The following is a 20834-nucleotide window of genomic DNA, read 5'->3' on the forward strand; positions in this document are numbered from 1 at the left end:
ATTCTCAATAAAAATACACATGAGCCACCAAAGGTGTTGTCAAACTAACTGGGGCAGAGGAGGGGGGGGGGTCAGTGGGAACCTTTGCCATTTTATTCATGTGTGTGTCAATGTTGCTTTATTGGGGTACTTTGTGTCTGTCTTTAGGTATCTGTCAGTTCAGTTTTTTCATCATCTCTTTCAAGCTTTCCCATGGGTCAAACAAACCTGTTACCATTCATACTACCCTTCTTTACATACATTCGGCATCCTCTGTTAGACCTATGTGTTACTGGTCCACCACATTCTAGCACTATTTTAGAATGGATTGTATGAGTGTTTTGTTAGCTATCTCGTTTGTAGACAGATAGCATTTCTCCAGTATTCTATGAATGAACCAAAGTCTGCCACTTGCCATACCTCTGATTGAGTCTGTATGATCATTCCATTTACATCCATACAAATTATTACACCAAGTTATTTGTGTGAGTTGATCGATTCCATTGTGGTTTATTGATATTAAATTCGTAGGATACTAGGTTGTTTTTTGCGATGCACAGTTTTACATATCTGAGCATTTAAAGCAAGTCACTAACGTTTACACCATCTTAAAATCTTATCAAAATCTGATTGAATATTTGTGGATCATGTTTCAGTTAGTATTTCATTATAAGTAACTGCATCATCTGCAAAAGTCTTTCATGGCACTCATGTAAAAAAACGCAATGTCATACAAAACTTCATGTGAAAGGAGGCATTCAGTTTAAGGCTATGCAAGGATCTTCATATTTCAGTAAATAGTGCCCCATATTCATCACACAGAGTGGAGTGGCACAATAGTTACCACACAGGTCTCACGTTTGGGAGGACAGTGCTTCAAGTCCACCTCCAGCCATCCAGCTTTAGGTTTTCCATGATTTTCCTAAATGACTCCAGGCAAATGCCGAGATGGCTCTGTTGAAGGGACATGGCGACTTGCTTTCCTGTCCTTGAAACAATCTGAGCTATTGCTCCCTCTCTAATGAACTTGACGTCAATGAGATTTTAAACCCTAATCTTCCATCCTTACTCATCACTTTATTATAATATTGCAAAAAAGAGGCTATATGTAGATGCTGAATTTCATTGCCTCACTTGTACGTTTGTAGAATTTCAAGCGGTACTGCTATAAATTTATTGTGAAACCTTCTCACTGTCAAATAATTTCCATGGCATTTCTGAGAACTTGCTGGGATTGGTTATAATCAGTGTGACTTTGGAAATGAGAAAATATAAGGGGATACAAGTTTAATTTGTTACTGAATGTTATCCATTCACCTGGATACCTGTTCCACCCTTCCATTAGTACAGCTTGTGTGAAATTGCAGACTGCAGTGCTATCTGGTGATGATTTGCCACAACAGCAGTGTAAAATGTCAAAGCGCTAGCATCCCTGCAGCAGGCATCCTGGTTGACACTCGTTGGAAAATGACAGTGGAGTAATGAAGCAACATCAAGTTTTGGGTCAAGTTAGGCACATCAGCTAATGAATTCATCGATTTCAGGCTGCATATTGAGAGGCAGGGTCCTGGTTGCTCCTCTATGACAAAACCCCAGCCCACAAAGTAAAGATGCTGCACGAGCATTTGGCCAGCAAATGGATCGCGGTCGTGGGTCACCCACCATATTCGCCAGATTTGGCCCCAGCCAACTACATGTTGTTCCCCAAATTGAAGTTGGCCATGAAAGGACGCTATTAAGAAGCATTTAAGAATATTCAAGAAAATTGTACTGCAGCATTAAATGCAACTCCAAAAAAGGACTACAGTGACTGTTTCAAAACATTTTTAAAATGATTTCAGCTGTGTATAGATTCAGGGGGAGACTATGTTGAATGAATACAATAATTTTGTGAACTTAATTATTTTTCATAGACACAGTCCTAACAGAACTGGGACACATTGTATGAAGTAATTACATTTTTCCCTGCAATCTGTTTCCTGGCCCAGTTTTTCCCTGTTCTCTTTCAGTAACTCTCATGGCACATTACTGCAGGCTTTTTAGCCAGCTCTCAGTTTTGAATGATTTTTGCATGGAAAGTCCATTTTTCATTGCCACAAATCGAAATTAATAATACACGTTGACCGTAAATGTTCTGATTTTGTTTTGAAAAGTCTATTTTTTTTGGAAGAAGTAGCCGATTGCAGACTATTTTATCCTTATGTTTATTTCTTTTGCCATTATCCAGTTGTCCCTAACTGCCGTAAATAAAAAAACACACAAAAAGTTTATATGATTTCATTGGTATTTTGAGCTGCAGTCTTCTCATAGCATTGATTATACTTTTTCAACCTGTATGTTGTTGAAGTTTCCCTGTTAAATGATGAAGATTATAAATTAGTAGCTTCCTATTGCAGAAACAATGTAGAGGAAAGAAGACTTGTTGGTATTTGTTAAATAATCACTAAGTAAAAACTACAGACACAAGAAGCTTTTGTACAAAAGCAGTCAATAGTGACTGAACATTAGCTACTGAATAAGGGATTAAACTGCACTGAGTATGTGCATATGAAGTCATATTGCCTAACAGCATAATTATTGTTACGCTTTACAGATACCTACTTAGAAATTTTCAGAAGTTCTTAGAAAAAAATTGAAACCCATCTATGTCTCTTGTCTGACCAAATGAGCAAATAATAATTTCTGGTGATAACAGCATTAATTTTTTTAAGAAGCCAGAGCAAAAATGTTGCTATAGAAATTTCACTTAACCCTTACAGTCTAGCCTCAGTTGTAAACTTTCACTCCAGATTTGTGCAGGGAAGTAGCACCTCAATTGAAAATATTTTTATATGATAGGGCATAGTCAACACAGTTAAACAATCAACTAGTTTTAATTCTTGTAACTTTGTTATCAGATTGTGATGATTAATTAGTCGCAGTAGACAACATGATAACTCTAAGGGCCTACTGTATAAATGTCGCTAACTGGAGGTCAGTCTTAGTTCAGAAAAAGAACCCAGTTCATGAATTCACTGTGTTTTACAAAACTAAACTTGGATCACATGAGAAAGGTTCAGTGTTGATCTGAATTAACACAAGACTTGCTGGGTAACACTGCAAAATCAGCAGATACAAATCATATGTGATTAATATACAGTATTTATTATTGAAAGTTTTGTGTTGTAACAGAGGAGGAAAATATGTAAAATAAACTACTCAAACTTATTCAGTAAACTTCTTCACAGCCAAAACACATTGCACTAGTCAATGGAAATAAACAGTATAATTCTCATCACTTAATGCTCTTGAACATAGCATGCTGCTCATCATAGTGGCCCAGAACACGAAGAAACCAGCTACAGGGTATTCAGGCAGTGTGCTTTCAGAACTTAGTATTGTCGACATTATTTTTTATAACCAATATTGTAGAAAATACATTGTTTGACAGCTGAAATAAAGAAACTATTGGTACAGGCAGTAGAAGAAGTACACATTTGCAGTGTCTGTCTGGATAGAGCTGTTGTCAACATGAAATTTAGTTTGACCACCACAGTCACCATAGTGATAAGAAGGTGGTATATCCTTGCCTTTCTCAGACCATCGAACAGACACTCATCCAGAAATATTGGGACCCACAATTTAATGTGATCTCCAAACTACAATGCAACTCAGGGTTTTGTTCATTAACAAATGTTGCCGGAAATTATATAAATGGTAACAGAAAACAAATAAATGAATAAAAAATGAAGATCTCACCTGAGACTGAACCACAGGCCTTTAAGACAACAGTCCACCATGTAACCACTGAGTCACTGAAACCACCACCTCTTAGTAACTGGATAATAAATATTGGTTTGCTAATTTACTTACATGTGCTTACCGTGTCTGTTTATCATTGTGTGTGCAGTTGTCATAGCAGTTTAAGTCCTTGTTCAATATCTAATGTTCAGTCACTATTGACTGCTATCTGTTCTCTGCAAGTAATTCTAATTTCCTTTTCTTACTCTGCTTCTAAGTATGTATGAAATGTTTTTCATCTCCAAGAATTGTTCTGAGATCTGTTATTATCTATACTTATTACATACATCACCAATAATTTCCTTGCCTTAAACTTACAGGTTGGAAAAATTATTTCATACTTACAATTTTTTATGTTAACAACAACTTCTTTATTATTTACTTATTTTCAGATTGTATTTGCAGAAAGCAAAATCCTTTGTTTTGTAATGTCAGTAGATTATGATTGTATGATTGAGGTTGACTGGAACCACATTTTTTCACTAACCAAATTTGATCCCAGTTCATAGTGATATAAACTGGACTAACAGATTTCTTACTTCAGCTTGATCCTAGTTAATTTTTTGTGCTAAGCTTAATATTGGCTGCTTTATATAGTCAACCCTAAATCACATTTTAACTTGGAAAACTGTTAGACACCTCTAGAAATAACCTGCAAAGCCTCAGCTGGAATGAGGCAGTGGGTGTAAATTTTCAGTTTAAAACATTTCTTGGCATTAAATTGATTTGAAGATTTCTATTTCTGGCATCATTTTGATAATTTAGGTTGTAACTCAGTGAATAGTAGAGGTGTTGAGTTGTTGACTGGCACATAGACAAGAAAGAAAAATTTGCTAACTTCTGAATGAACACAATAGCTGGACTGTAGTTCTTCAGATAGACTGGGGTGAGAGATTGCATCGGATGGTGTAGGTGACGGGAGAAAGTAAGTGGGTAGTGGTAGGGAGGGCTGGGGAAAGGTATCTGACAGCTCATAGGGAGGCAGTAGGTGTACATGAATGAGAGAGGGAGGGCAGCATGTGCACGGGATGGGAATGTAACACTTTTGCATCAGCACTGTTGAGTTTATGCAGTGCACAGTGATTATGATGTGAGAGGCTGTAAATTGGGAAGGGGCTAACAGAACAGTGGGAGGGGAGACAATTGGGAACAGAATGTGGGTGCAGAATGAGTGAAGTTAGGATTCTGAGGCAGGGTGGAGATGGGTGTGGGGCACAGGGTTGAGGCCTGGAGGATTATGGAATGAAAGATGTGTTGCATGGATAACTCCTATCTACATGATTCAAAAAAGCTGGCACTGGAGGTAAGGATCCAGATGGTACAGGTTTTGAAACAGCACTTGAAATCGAACATGTTACACTCAGCAGCTTGTTCTGCCACTGGGTTGTCAACTCTGTTTTTGGTCAGTTAGGTGGTGGCCATTCATTCATGTATGGGCATTTGGTTGGTGGCCATGCTCACATAAAATGCTGTGCGGAGGTATTGGCAGAGAAGGTGTATGACACAGCTGCTTTCACAGGTGGCCCTGCCTCTGATGGCATAAGATAAGCCTGTAATGGGACTGGAGTGATATATGCTGGGTCGAATTGGGCAGATCTTGCACCTGGATCCATCACAGAGATATGATCCATATGCAAGGCGTTGGGAGTGAGTGTAGCATAGGGATGGAATAGGATATTGCTGATATTGGATGGGCAGCAGACTACCAATTGTGGAAGGTTGATAACCTGATAGAATATTCTTTAGTGCTGGGAATGATGTTAGATAGAGTCCTGGCAAAGGATATGGTTAAGTTGTTCCAACCTAGGATGATATTGGGTGATGAGGGGATGTTTTTGCAACTGGTTCTAGAGGGTGGTGGGAGGATTAGAAGTGTGTGAGGATGTGATGCAGTTTATCTGTCTGCAGACTAGGTTTACGGCACAGAGCCAGCCTGTGGAGACATTGGTGAGGCCTTCAGCACACTGGGGAAGGTAATTCTCGTCACTGCAGATACAGCAACCATGATTGGCCAGACTGTATAGGGAGGTTTCTTGGTATGGTCTGTTGTATCTCCTCTCAATCTGCTCCACCAAGTCACCACTGCATGAACTCACTGGTGCCAGTGCGTGTGTGTTGCATTCCTATCCCATGCACCTGCTGCCTCTCCCTTCCGCACTTCTATCGCATACACTTGCTGCTTTCCTCCAACCCATCCTTCTTCAATGGGTGGACGGACGGACGGACGGACACACACACACACACACACACACACACACACACACACACACACACAAAAGGATTCATCTGAAACCTAACAACGTTTTCAATCTTGTTTATGTGCCTGTCGATGACTTATTACCTTACTATGTGGTGAGTTATTACCTTTACTCCTAAATTATTTACAAAAGAAATTAAATTATCATGTAACAGAAAGAGATAACTGTACAAAGTGGTCAGCATGAGAACAGATGTGCAACAACTTTCATATTATAGAAGGTCTTGTTCTTTATTGAGAAGAGTTACTAGAAACTCAGAAGGCTTACATGTTATGTCGGAGATTAATAAACCTGAAAATAAAATCAAAGAATACGAAGTGTTGTTAAAAAGGAAACAAGAAAGTCTATCACAGAACAAGATTATTTGGAAATTAAAGTTAATGACCAAATGGTCCATGACACTAAGGAATTAAAAACAATAACTGCCAGTGGGCATTGATTTATATCAATGGGACAAGTTGAAAATTTATGCCAGACAGGGATTCGACTGTGGGTCTCCAGTTTACTAGGCCAATGCACTGACAACTAAGCATCTGGACTCAGTGGTCACCACAACTGAATGGACTACCCTAGCACACCTCCTATCAGACCCAATTTCTCAGCTTATACCACACACTACTGATGTAGTTCTACTGCTCATTGGCCTCATTATTCATGACATCTCACCGATCCGTACCATACAGACACAGAGTGAACATTAATAAAACCATCAAACTGCAGGGGCAGATTCCTGACAAAAAATGGGGAAAAAAAGGTCCTATAAACATGTGTCCGGAAACGCATTATTGCCATGGTAAGTGGTGCTGACAAATGACAGTTCCTCTGATCACATGTCATGTGTTTCTTGTGTGTTGCAGGTCACATGATTGACACAGCATACTGTAAGCAGCAAAATAGTCTGGTATTCATGTTGGGAATAAATTGAGATGGTGTTTATGTACAGTCAAGCAGATGGAAACAGTCAAGATGCAGCTCAGCTATACCTAAACAAGCCCCGTCACAGACACCAACCATATCACACAACATTTTAAGCTCTTTTTGGGTGTTTGTGTGGTCATGGGTCCTTTCAGACAGGCAAACATTCAGGAAGGAGGTGGAGTGTGTGTACCCCAGATTATGGGACCGATTCTACAGGATATTCAGATGAATCCTAGTACAAGCTCTAGGCAAGTGGCCCATCAACACGGTGTAAACCAAAGTACAGTTATGTGTATCCTGCATGTCAGCTGCTACTATCCCCGTCACATGCAGTCCCATGGAGAGCACTTTGAACATCTGTTGAGACCTAGATGCTGTGCAGCTCCGTACAGTATTCCAGGGTGATTTGTTGTCATTGCATGCATGCCATTCATGTTCATAGGACTTTTTTCCTCCATTTTCAGTCAGGTTTCCATCCCTGAAGTTTGTCAGTTTTATTAATGTCCAGCCTGTACATTTAAGGTAATGGTGGCCAATTTACCTTTCAGTACAGAAGCACACCAAGCTTGAACTCTTACAGGAATTGGTGAGATGTCGTGAGTAATGAGGCTAATGAGCAGGTGCACTATGTCTTAATGTGCGATATAAGTTGAGAATTTGATTCTGACAGGAGACATGCTAGTGTAGTCTGTGTGGTTGTAGTGTCCACTGAGTCCAAATGGTGTAGTTGTAAGCACATCTGCCTAGTAAGTAGGAGCCCCAGGTACAAATCCCTGTCTGGCACAAATTTTTAACTTTTCCCATTAATATAAATCAGTGCTCACTGGCAGTCAATTTGTTTAATTCCTTTGTGTCCTGAACTATTTGGTCATTATCTCTAATTTCCAGATCATCTTATTCCCTGATAGACTTCCTTATTTCCTTTTCGACATCATCCCCCCCCCTTTTTTTTGGCTTATTAATCTCTGACATAACATGTAAACTTTCTGATTTTCTAATAACACTTCTCAATAAAGAGCAACCACCTTGTACAATATGAAAGCTGTTGCACATACATTCACACGTTGACCATTTTGTATAGTACTCTCTTTCTGTTACATGATATTTTAATGTCTTTTGTAAATAATTTAGGAGTAAAGGTAATAACTCACCAAATTATGAACATACATATCTTTGACAGTAACTTTCTAAGAAACTCTTTACAGTCAGCTTTAGTGAATAAGCATTGCAGTACATTTGTCAGTCAGTATAACAAGCTTTCAGTCAGTTCAAGAAAACTCGTAATTCTTTGAGGGAAATAATGAACTCCTGTAAAAGCAAAAATTACCATGACCTTGATAAATATTTCAATAAAAATATTAAAAACATGTTCAGATATAGCTACTGTAACTAGTAAAGCTGTCGTCAACCCAAATGTTGGTTTCATTACCTGCACTTTTGTGGGCTTAGTTCTGTTTGAGGTGGTAAGCAATTGCCTTTCTTGAACCTTTGAACTGACTGACCCAGCCACTTATTGGGGGGCTTACACTGTTACTCCAAACCATGGTGCAACCCACATTAACAAACATTGCCAGAGGTGAAAGAAGTGAAAAGTGATAGATAAAAATCACTTGTCTCATCAACTACTTTAATGCTTTCATTTTCCACTTTAGGTTTTCTCTTCCTTTCCTCTCCTTGTACCTACAGCTGTTCTGCTGCTTGCCTTAGTACTTTGTTAAATAAGTCATATATGTTTATATAATCTGCATTTTGAAAGACGCTGTTTAGCTGGTTAATTTAACGTGATATATGTGAAGACTAATACTGCTTCGACCACCTAGTTTATGAGAGTTAGTGAGATAGCTAAACTGTGAGTGTAACCACAACAGAGGAGTAACTGTGGAGAGGTCAGACAAACATGAAATTCCTGAAGAGGGGCAACAGCCTTTTCGGTAGATGCAGGGACAACAGTCTAGATGATTGATGAATTTTGACTTACAATGTTAGCCAACATAACCTTGATATGTTGGTACTGCTAACAGCTGAAGCAAGGAGAAACTACTCCGAGGCATGCAGCTCTTCTGTAGGTTTAAATAATGGCATTTTCTGGGGTAAAATTGTCTAGGGGTAATATAGTCACCCATTCATATCTCCGGGAGGAGATTGTGTAGGAGGATCTTGTTATCAGATACAACTAAACTGACATTCTAAAGGTTGGAGTGTGTAATGTCATGTCCATTAATCAGATGGCTTGGCTATAGAATTTAAAAAGGCTAATGGACAGGCTGAAATAAGATACAGTGGGAAGTAGTGAAGTATGGCTGCAAGAAAAACCAGACTTTCGCCAGATGAGTATAGGGCTGTAAATGCAAATTCAAATAGAGGTAATGCAGGAGTAGGATCAACAATGATAAAAAAGTAGCATAAGCTTCTATGAACAGTATAGTGAAAACATCAACATGTTGTTTGTTGTTGTGGTCTTCAGTCCTGAGACTGGTTTGATGCAGCCCTCCATCCTACCCTATCCTGTGCAATCTTCTTCATCTCCCAGTACTTACTGCAACCCACATCCTTCTGAATCTGCTTAGTGTATTCATCTCTTGGTCTCCCTCTACGATTTTTACCCTCCACACTGCCCTCCAATGCTAAATTTGTGATCCCTTGATGCCTCAGAACATGTCCTACTAACCGGTCCCTTCTTTTTCTCAAGTTGTGCCACATACTCCTCTTCTCCCCAATTCTGTTCACTACTTCATCATTAGTAATGTGATCTACCCATCTAATCTTCAGCATTCTTCTGTAGCACCACATATCGAAAGCTTCTATTCTCTTCTTGTCCAAACTATTTATCGTCCATGTTTCACTTCCATACATGGCTACACTCCATACAAATACTTTCAGAAACGACTTCCTGACACTTAAATCTATACTCGATGTTAACAAATTTCTCTTTTTCAGAAACGCTTTTCTTGGCATTGCCAGTCTACATTTTATATCTTCTCTACTTCGACCATCATCAGTTATTTTGCTCCCCAAATAGCAAAACTCCTTTACTACTTTAAGTGTCTCATTTCCTAATCTAATTCCCTCAGCATCACCCGACTTCATTCAACTACATTCCATTATCCTCATTTTGCTTTTGTTGATGTTCATCTTATATCCTCCTTTCAAGACACTGTCCATTCCGTTCAACTGCTCTTCCAAGTCCTTTGCTGTCTCTGATAGAATTACAATGTCATCGACGAACCTCAAAGTTTTTATTTCTTCTCCATGGATTTTAATACCTACTTCGAATTTTTCTTTTGTTTCCTTTACTGCTTGCTCAATATACAGATTGAATAATATCGGGGACAGGCTACAACCCTGTCTCACTCCCTTCCAAACCGCTGCTTCCCTTTCATACCCCTCAACTCTTATAACTGCCATCTGGCTTCTGTACAAATTGTAAATAGCCTTTCGCTCCCTGTATTTTACCCCTGCCACCTTTAGAATTTGAAAGAGAGTATTCCAGTCAACATTGTCAAAAGCTTTCTCTAAGTCTACAAATGCTAGAAACGTAGGTTTGCCTTTCCTTAATCTTTCTTCTAAGATAAGCCGTAGGGTCAGTATTGCCTCACATGTTCCAATATTTCTATGGAATCCAAACTGATCTTCCCCGAGGTCGGCTTCTACCAGTTTTTCCATTCGTCTGTAAAGAATTCGCGTTAGTATTTTGCAGCTGTGACTTATTAAACTGATAGTTCGGTAATTTTCACATCTGTCAACACCTGCTTTTTTTGGGATTGGAATTATTATATTCTTCTTGAAGTCTGATGGTATTTCGCCTGTTTCATACATCTTGCTCACCAGATGGTAGAGTTTTGTCGTGACTGGCTCTCCCAAGGCCATCAGTAGTTCTAATGGAATGTTGTCTACTCCCGGGGCCTTGTTTCGACTCAGGTCTTTCAGTGCTCTGTCAAACTCTACATGCAGTATCTTATCTCCCATTTCGTCTTCATCTATATCCTCTTCCATTTCCATAATATTGTCCTCAAGTACATCGCCCTTGTATAGACCCTCTATATACTCCTTCCACCTTTCTGCTTTCCCTTCTTTGCTTAGAACTGGGTTCCTATCTGAGCTCTTGATATTCATACAAGTGGCTCTCTTTTCTCCAAAGGTCTCTTTAATTTTCCTGTAGGCAGTATCTATCTTACCCCTAGTGAGATAAGCCTCTACATCCTTACATTTGTCCTCTAGCCATCCATGCTTAGCCATTTTGCACTTCCTGTCGATCTCATTTTTGAGACGTCTGTATTCCTTTTTGCCTGCTTCATTTACTGCATTTTTATATTTTCTCCTTTCGTCAATTAAGTTCAATATTTCTTCTGTTACCCAAGGATTTCTACTAGCCCTCGTCTTTTTACCTACTTGATCCTCTGCTGCCTTAACTACTTCATCCCTCAGAGCTACCCATTCTTCTTCTACTGTACTTCTTTCCCCCATTCCTGTCAATTGTTTCCTTATGCTCTCCCTGAAACACTGTACAACCTCTGGTTCTTTCAGTTTATCCAGGTCCCATCTTCTTAAATTCCCACCTTTTTGCTGTTTCTTCAGTTTTAATCTACATTTCATAACCAATAGATTGTGGTCAGAGTGCACATCTGCCCCTGGAAATGTCTTACAATTAACATAGCCAATGCAAACACAAAATCAACACAAGCCGCAGTAGTACAAGTTAACACTCCAGCTAGCTGCTACGATGATGAAGAAATTGAAAGAATATATGATGAGATAAAAGAAGTTATCCATATAGTTAAGGAAGATAAAAATTTAATTTTGATGGGGGAATGGAAATGAAGTCCCTTGCTTCTTGACAGAGCTTAGGGGAATGATGCGGGAGACCCGCCCCATCATACTAGAGAAGGTCCTAATGGAAATGGTTTGCCATTGCCTTTCTCCAACCATAATGGGGATGAATGATGATGATGATGATGATGATGAAGATGACACAACACCCAGTCATATCGGGGCAGGTGAAAACAACTGACCCTGCTGGGAATTAAACCCAGGACCCTGTGCTCAGGAAGCAAGAATGCTACCGCGATACCTCGAGTGGCGGACTTTGATGGGGGACTGGAACTAAATTGCAAGAAAAGAAAGGGAGGAAAAATAGTAGAACATTGACTGGGAGAAAGGAATAAAGGGCCAAGCACCTGGTAGAATTTTGCACAGAACATAATTTAATCATCACTAATACTTAATCAAAATATCCACGGGTGTACTGCCGGTCTACAGTGTCCAACGGGCACAATATTTCGGCGATCATACATGTCGCCATCATCAGGTGAACTGACGGACTGAGCTCCTCTGAACGTGCCGGCACGGAGATCCGTACACTATGGCTGCTCAGGGGGAACTGGATCCGGTCGCGGCGGCGGCCGATTTAAATACCCTCCGCCCGCGCCACGCTCACTCCGCCGTCCGCGCCCCGCGCCACGGTCGCGCGGTGGAACAGATTGCGACGGCGTCTGAGATGACGTCGGTGTGATGGCTCTGTCCGCCGTGGTCGTCACAACTATACATTTGCTCGATTTACTCTTGATTAACCCAATCGCTGGTTCCCAAGCCTTGCTAAGATTATAGCCACAGTCACGATTTATGAGGTCATCATTGGTGCGAATTTCGATGGCCTCTCTAACAACGCTGTCCCAGTATGGAGTATGAACGCACGAGGATTCTGGTACAGACGTCGAGATACTGGGACAGCGTTGTTGGAGAGGCCATCGAAATTCGCACCAATGACGACCTCATAAATCGTGACTGTGGCTATAATCTTAGCAAGGCTTGGGAACCAGCGATTGGGTTAATCAAGAGTAAATCGAGCAAATGTATAGTTGTGACGACCACGGCGGACAGAGCCATCACACCGACGTCATCTCAGACGCCGTCGCAATCTGTTCCACCGCGCGACCGTGGCGCGGGGCGCGGACGGCGGAGTGAGCGCGGCGCGGGCGGAGGGTATTTAAATCGGCCGCCGCCACGACCGGATCCAATTCCCCCTGAGCAGCCATAGTGTACGGATCTCCGTGCCGGCACGTTCAGAGGAGCTCAGTCCGTCAGTTCACCTGATGATGGCGACATGTATGATCGCCGAAATATTGTGCCCGTTGGACACTGTAGACCGGCAGTACACCCGTGGATATTTTGATTATCAAATACGCCGGGAGAAACTCAAGAATCACATCACTAATACTTGGTTTAAGAATTATGAAATAAGGTTGTATATGTGAAAAAGACTTGGGAGACACTGGATGGTGGTTTCACATTGATTGGATAATAGTAAGACAGAGACTTCGAAACCAGCTTTTGAACTACAAAACATTTCCAGAGGGTGGGATCTGAGCTTAATGTATTGGTTGTGAACTGCAATGTAATCTAAACAGATTGCAAAATGAGGAAATTGAGATGATGAGCCATGTAAAAATTGAAAGAATCAGAGGTAGTTAAGAGTTTGGGAATGAGAATTAGACAACAATTGATTGAAAAAGAGGAAAGGAATACAATAGGAGGCAAATAAGTACATTTGAAAGTTGAAATAGTGAAGGCAACAGAGGGTCAAGTAGGCAAAAAGACATAGAAGGCAAGTAAGTACATTTGAAAGTTGAAATAGTGAAGGCAACAGAGGATCAAGTAGACAAAAAGACAAAGTCCAGTAAAAATCCATGGATAGAGCATGAGATATTAAATCCATTTGACAAAAGGAGAAGGCATAAAATGCAGGAAATTAAGCAGGCAAAATGGACTATAGACATCTAAAAATGAGATTGTAAGGCAGGAATGATATACAAGAAATGCAAGGACATAGAAATATGCATAACTAGGGGAATGATATATACTATCTATAGGAAAATTACAGAAATCTTTGGAAAGAAGAGAAGCAACTTTATGAATTTCAAAAGCTCAGATGGCAAACCAGTACTAAGCAAAAAAGAAAAAGCTGAAAGGTGGAAGGAATATATAGAAGAGCTATACAAGGGAAACAAACTTGAAGACAGTGCTCTAGTAAGAGAAAATGAAGTAGATGATGATGAGATGGGAGATATGATGCTATGAGAAGAATTTGACAGAGCCCTGAAAGACATGGAATAGATGACATTTCCTCAGAATAATTGAGATCGTTGGGAGAGGCACCCGTGACAAAACTTTTCCACCTGGTGTGTAAGATGTTCGAGGCAGCTGAAATATCATTAGGCTTCAAGAAAACTGTAATAATCCCAATTCTAAAGATGGCAGGACTGACAGATGTGAATATCAAAGATTGAAACTGTGTGCCAGACCGAGACTCGAACTCAGTTCCTTTGCCTTTCGCGGGCAAGTGCTCTACCATCTGAGCTACCCAAGCACGACTCACGCACCGTCCTCATAGCCTTACTTCTGCCAGTATCTCGTCTCCTATCTTCCAGACCTTACAGAAGCTCTCCTGCGATGAGGTACTGGCAGAAGTAAGACTGTGAGGATGGGGCGTGAGTCGTGCTTGGGTAGCTCAAATGGTAGAGCACTTGCCCGCAAAAGGCAAAGGTCCCGAGTTCGAGTCTCAGTCTGGCACACAGTTTTAATCTGCCAGGAAGTTTCATATCAGCGCACACTCCGTTGCAGAGTGGAAATCTCATTCTGGATGTGAATATTGCCTACCATCAGTTTAATAAGGTATGCGTACAAAATACTGATACAAATTATTTACAGAAGACTGGAGAAACTGGTAAAAGCTAACCTCGGGGAAGATCAGTTTGGGTTTCAGAGAAATGAAGGAAGTTACAAGGCAATATTGACCTGACCTTTTGACGTATCTTAGAAGACAGATTGAAGAAATGCAGACCTATGTTTATATGCGTGTAGATTTAGAAAGCTTTTGATAGTGTTGACTGTAATGCCATTTGAAACTCTGAAGGTAACAGGCATGAAACACAGGGTGTGAAATGTTATTTTCAACCTGTACAGAAACCAGTCTGCTGTTATGAGTCAAAGGACATGGAATGGCGGTTGAGAAAGGAGCAGGGCAGGGTTGTAGCTTGTTCCCGTGTTACTCAGTCTGTAAACTGAGCTAGCAGGAAAAGAAATGGAGGACAAATTTTGGTGGGGAACTAATGTTCAAAGAGAAGAATTAAAACTTTGAGTTGTGCCAGTGATACTGTAATTCTGTCAGAGTCATCGAAGTACTTTGCAGAACATTTGAATGGAATGGGTAGTGTCTTGAAAAGGGGCTATAAAATGAACATCAATAAAATTAAAACAGTGGTGCAGGAATTTATTTAAATGAAACCAGGGGGTGCCAAAGTAATTGATTAGAAAATAAGATATTAATGGTAGTATACAAGTTTTGTTATTTAGGCAGCAAAATTGGTAACTGAATCAATACGAGAAAAAAAGAAATTTGTGGTACAACTTGACTAAAAGATGTGATCGGGGGACAGGATACTTAGGCAGATTCAAATGGATGTAGGTTGCAGTAGCTATTCGGAGATGAAGAGCCTAACACAGGACAGAGTAATGTGGAGAGCTGCATCAGACCAGTTTGCAGACTGAAGACTGCAATAACAACAACTAAACCCTTAATTTTCTTGTTCATTGATGCTTTTGATTTGTGACACTAATTTCACATGCCTCATACACAGCATTCTAAATTACTGTACATTTAATGCCATTGCTAGTCTCTTCACTTTGTGTTCTTGGGGGTTGCTTTAGACTCTCAACAACGAAACTTGTTGTTCCAAAAATCTTAAGACTCATTTCATTGGATTATCAAATGTAATCCAGTCTACTGCCTTTGATTCTTTTCCAACTGATTTTTAGTAATCTCATGCATCTGAATAAAGTGTATTTATCTCACTTTTCACCTTTAATGTGTAATTTTGTATATCATATGTAATGTGACTCTTGAATTGAAAAGTGGACAATGGCTGCTATCACAAAAAAAGTTTAGGATGTGATTTAAAAATATTTATTGATTGAGAAATTTACCAGTGAAGGCTATAGAATATATTCGTGATGGAATATTGTTGGGTTATGACCCTAGTGGTGGTGTCCTGAAGTAATATTTTGGCAAGTTTCCTACGCTTAGACTTCAGGAAAAGTTCTTGGAGTCCAAAGAAAGTAATGAATCATAGATTTTGGGGTACACTACTCATCTCCTTGGGCAGCATCAGAGAATTTAGTAACCCCACCAGTAATGGGGAACAATTTGTTACTCAGAGATAGTAATAAAACACACTCTCCAGGCAATATATGTTTGGCACTCATACTGCATGCAGGGCCATCCACTGCTAAGATAGCCAGGACTCTGAGCAGATACAATACACAGACTGTATTTCACCCAAGGTAAAAAAAAAAAAAAAAAAAAAAAAAAAAAAAAAAAAAAAAAAAAAAAAAAAAAATTAATGACTTACTGAAACCCTCAAAGACCTACAGGATTATAGACACTAGGTGTTTACAATATCAGATGTACGTAGCCATAATCACAACAACTGAATGAAACTATTCTTTGCAGTACTGTGTGGAGCATGTGAGAATCATTCCTTTGAGCCAGCCAGACAAGTCTATAGCAGCAAACAAAACCAGTGAAGGACACAGTTTTGCTTTGAACAGATGAAGATAATATATTCTTTGTAGAAATCAAACTTTTATTTTAGTAAAATACTTTTGAATTCTATATATTGTAAATGTTTGGTCACTATTCACTTCACTGTTTTCTCATTTCATCATAATGTACCTTGACATTGGATTCCAAGCTTCTGTGATGAAGTAGGTGGCAATAAGAGTAAATGATAGGTGTGCCAACTGGGAGAAGGAGTTCCAACTAAGATCTGCTAGAGTTTCTGCGTTATCGTATATTTGCCAAGACTGCTGGTCTTGCTGGTTGAGAATGATGTGGGCAGTGGACATTATGAATTGGAAGCCAACACTTCCAAATGATTCGTTTGGTCTTCCTGGTGATGTTCTCTCAGGAAAAGAGGAGTGTTGTCAAGAATCTACAAAAGAAGACTGTCTACAGGCTCCTGGAATTTTGCCTGAAGATGATGAGCAGGAAACTCGTTCAAATGCTGCTTCAAAAACACTATTCATTAGTTATCACCCAAGGAAGATTTAATCAATGAAATTTTCTGGTAAAGCATGCTTTCTCATAGATAAAATATATTGTCATAGTGGCTTGTACAGGTACATATGAGCCTTACATCCAATGGTGAACAATAACTGACTGATGGCTGGTCCCAGCCTGACCCAGCACTGGAATGCCTTTGTATGTGCTACTTGTTGCAGGCACATGAAATGCAAAAGCAGGCAACTTTTACTCATCTAAAAGTCTGTATGGATTTTTCACAGCTGGTACTCAGATGGTTAGACTTTGCACGAGGGATGATTATTTACAATTTTTAGCATGCACCACTTTTAATGTCAAACAAAGAAATCTCCCGTTTAAACCACATCACTGCTGTTTTATTTTTACTGTAGCATACATGAGTGAAAAGTAATTGGAAGTATTCTGAGATTCTGGAAATAATGATTGGAAGAGAAAAATGTTTGCTTTGGACCACCACATCTGAGAAAAATATTACTGGAGTAGGATATTTTTCCCAGATGACAGTCATCAGAAAAAGGATACTTGAGACTACACCCTCTTAAAGTTGTCAGAGATTGCAGTCGTGCACGTGTGTGTGCTAGTTAATTTACATGATACCAGATTCTTAATTTCAGGTACTTCAGTTATCAAAAAGGTATTTGTAAACTGTTCTGGTAAAGAGAGAAGTCCAAGCAGTACCTTTCTTTGAAACACTTCCATCAATGTTCTGTCAAATATGTCACTGTTTCAGCACTCAATTGAATGGAATTTTGTATTATTTAAACTTTTTGTTGGCTACATGGAAAGTAGCAATGTTTTTATAAAGTTGTTTATTAAATAATAATGTACCGTATGTAGGACTCAGCATTTATAAACTTAAAAATAGCATTGTAGTCAAGTAGATATTAAGCTACTAATAGCAGATAAACAGCAGCTATATAATAAAGCTGAGGAGGCAGCAGCTCTCTTACTAATTTACTTCATTAAATTTATATGGATTAGTGTGATTGGTATTAAGCAGCATAGATGCATTTTGTTGTTAATACTGTGTACACATTAGTTTCTATGATTTTTTGTCTCGTATTAACATATATCTTGACTTGTTCCACATCCCTGGAGGTTTTTCTTGATGGGATCTGTGGAACAGACCTTTGTTGCATTGCCAACATAAGCAGCTAGTTTCATTAGCTGCAATGAAGGCCCTCGCACCCTTGCTGAGAAGTACTCAAGAGAAAGCAAAACTACATGCCTGAAATGTATTTTACAAGTTGCTTTTGCTCAGTGAAATTTCTGTGTTAGCAAGCAAAGCTGGTGTTTGCTAGGATTTGTCTTTCTGTATTTTTATTTGCACATTATTTTAGTGCTCATTCTTGTGGTGATAAAATAGCATGATGGCTTCCGTTCTTTGGTACTAGAGTGACATTATTGTTTACCATGTAATGATAGTGCAACATTTTTGTTATAGAAAAAACACTAGAAAACTGCTCCTCTAGAAATGGTAATACTGTAAACCCTACCACAAATAGTCTACTAAAGCATTTTTATTTCTGATTGAACCATAGAAAAATACCTGATGCAGATTCCTGATCACTTATTTATCCAACTAAAAGTACCTTTATAGCAGAGTGCATACTTTGTAGAAGACTGATGATGTGTCATCAGCTTTCAAATGTTGACCGATTCTGAGGCTAATCAAGGTAAAGCATTTGAGTACTGTGACTGGGATGAGAATTCACGAACAGAAATATACATAATGATGGAACTGGAAAAGGTAAGGTGATGCTTTGTAGATAATTATGTTAAAACATGTAAAGTCCTTTTTTACTTTTATGCAGTATATATAAGTTTTGCGTTTTCAAGAGGAAAGTCATTATCTGGTGAACACTATTTCAAAATAAGAACTTAATTTTATGATTATTTCAAAACAAAAGTAGTGTGTGTAGGAAAATGGCTTCACTCAATAAATTCACACCGGTTTTGGATCAATGTATACAAAGGACTGTTATGTGCTTTCAAATAATCAAAAACATTCCTCTCATTTGTACTGTTGTTTCAGAAATACTGTCAGCATATCTGCCAAATAATGCCAAGTGTCTTGAGCTCTTTGCAAGATACTTGCTACCTGGATGGACTAGCTGGGGAAATGAAGTCCTGAAATTGCAGACTTTATCACTGTATCAGACACATGAAATCTCTCGGACAGGAGATAAAACATAGTAAGTAGTAAGTTTCAGCTTAAGGTTTTTGTCAAACCTCAAAATTGAAATTTGTCTTTTGGTTTGACAGTCAGATGTATCTGAGGGTTCAGCCTGGAGCAAAACAAATTGTTCTTATTCACTGCTTCTCAAAGATTTTTCCTTGCTGCTACAACCTCAGCACATTTCCTTTATTTTGCTATAAAAGATTAATAATGGACAAATATATGCTGTTCAGTTTGTGTAATGATGATTCTGTTAATTCAGTGTACTAAAATGTATTAATAAATAAAATATAAAGTGTAACACCTCTGCAGTTGTATACTATAAATAAATTATCAGTGCCTTTGCAGTAAAATGATTTACTACTGTGAGCTGTATGTAAAAATCATGCAACAAAGATCAAATAAGACTTAATTCCATTTTATTATTCATTTCTTGTGATTACATCCAAAGTTATCATGTAACTGTTCATGATAAAACTTGTTGAATAATAATGTGATTACATCCAGGTATCATTTCTAGTTCAAAATACATGAGTTTGTATCCCACAGTTCCTTGTAGTTGTATTTTGAAATTAAAACAGTACCAAATCACATTAATTGGCCCAAAGAAATTGAAATGAAATGAATATGTATTATGAATCAACAGTTACTGAGCATTCGAGATGGTGCATAAATGCTGTACCAATTAACAATCCAATATACATTTTTACATACTGTGGTTTTCTTCTGAGACTTAAAAATATAATACAGTTCCAATCTGTTTGTTTTCACATTAATAATGACAATGATAAAAGTAAGGCACTAATTGAATAATACTGGCAATTGTGATGTAAGAGAGGCTACAGTTACGTTACACATTAAAAATGTTTTAATGTGTAACATTTCCAGTGTTTAGTCGCCATGTGCATTGAAAAGGTGTATATTGACATTTTTGGAACTGCCACACCATGTAAAATGCACTATTATTTGTGTCTCATAGGATTCTCATGAAAATGACTATCACAGTGTCCATGGTCATTGAGGAGACTAATGCCCGTTCAGTTGTTTTCCATTCACTGCCAGAGTAGTTCCATTCAATTTTGCTGCAGTAGCTGTCTCACTGCGATATCCATTGGGGTTCATTGTCTGCCAACGCCAAAAATCTCTGCCTGAAAGTTGAATTAGTGGTTACTTCTCCAGAGTTTAGTTTTGACTACAAAATACACATTTCTAAATCAATTCATATGCTACAAGTCATAATTAAAAATTACAACTGACATCAATCTGCTTTTTTTTTATTTTTGTTGTTAATGCTAAAGGTTTCCACTTGTTTCTGGGATCAGCTAAGCTGTGGACCAGTATATCTGCAGCAGTCTATTTTCAGCAACACCTTTTGCATTATAAGCACTTTAAAGACTTTTTTTTATGAGTTGCATCCCCATTAAGTCATCAGTTCACATTTCTTCCTCCAGTTAGGTTGTTACTTAGTCTGTGTCATGTACTTGCCAACAAACAGTTGGAAAGAGAGTGTGTACAAGACATTTCCACTTGAGGTTATAGCTGTTCTAAATATTTTTGACAAATGGTGGACAGCTACCACAACATCATGTGTCTTAAAATCTCAAATTATGAATTGCCACAGATA

General features: G+C 38.8%; 2 protein-coding genes across 4 annotated transcripts in view; one reads left to right on the forward strand and one right to left on the reverse strand.

Annotated features, from left to right (window-relative positions):
• Nucleotides 1-20834, forward strand: part of LOC126263734 (N(6)-adenine-specific methyltransferase METTL4) — a 106923-nt gene that overhangs the window by 57310 nt on the left and 28779 nt on the right. Inside the window, exon 5 of one of the 2 annotated variants that reach the window (XM_049960905.1) lies at nucleotides 19067-19226. In XM_049960905.1, coding sequence (XP_049816862.1) covers nucleotides 19067-19226 — 160 coding nt within the window. Of the gene's footprint in view, nucleotides 1-19066; nucleotides 19444-20834 lie in introns of those variants that run through there. The other variant, XM_049960903.1, reaches the window with a different exon arrangement.
• Nucleotides 19613-20834, reverse strand: part of LOC126263735 (UDP-glucose 4-epimerase-like) — a 37651-nt gene continuing 36429 nt past the window's right edge. For both annotated transcript variants that reach the window (XM_049960907.1, XM_049960908.1), the window contains exon 8: nucleotides 19613-20358. In XM_049960907.1, the coding sequence (XP_049816864.1) occupies nucleotides 20237-20358 (122 nt within the window). In that variant the 3' untranslated portion in view covers nucleotides 19613-20236. The remainder of the gene's footprint in view (nucleotides 20359-20834) is intronic.

Source organism: Schistocerca nitens, chromosome 6 (genome assembly GCF_023898315.1).
Source record: "Schistocerca nitens isolate TAMUIC-IGC-003100 chromosome 6, iqSchNite1.1, whole genome shotgun sequence".
NCBI lineage: Eukaryota > Metazoa > Arthropoda > Insecta > Orthoptera > Acrididae > Schistocerca > Schistocerca nitens.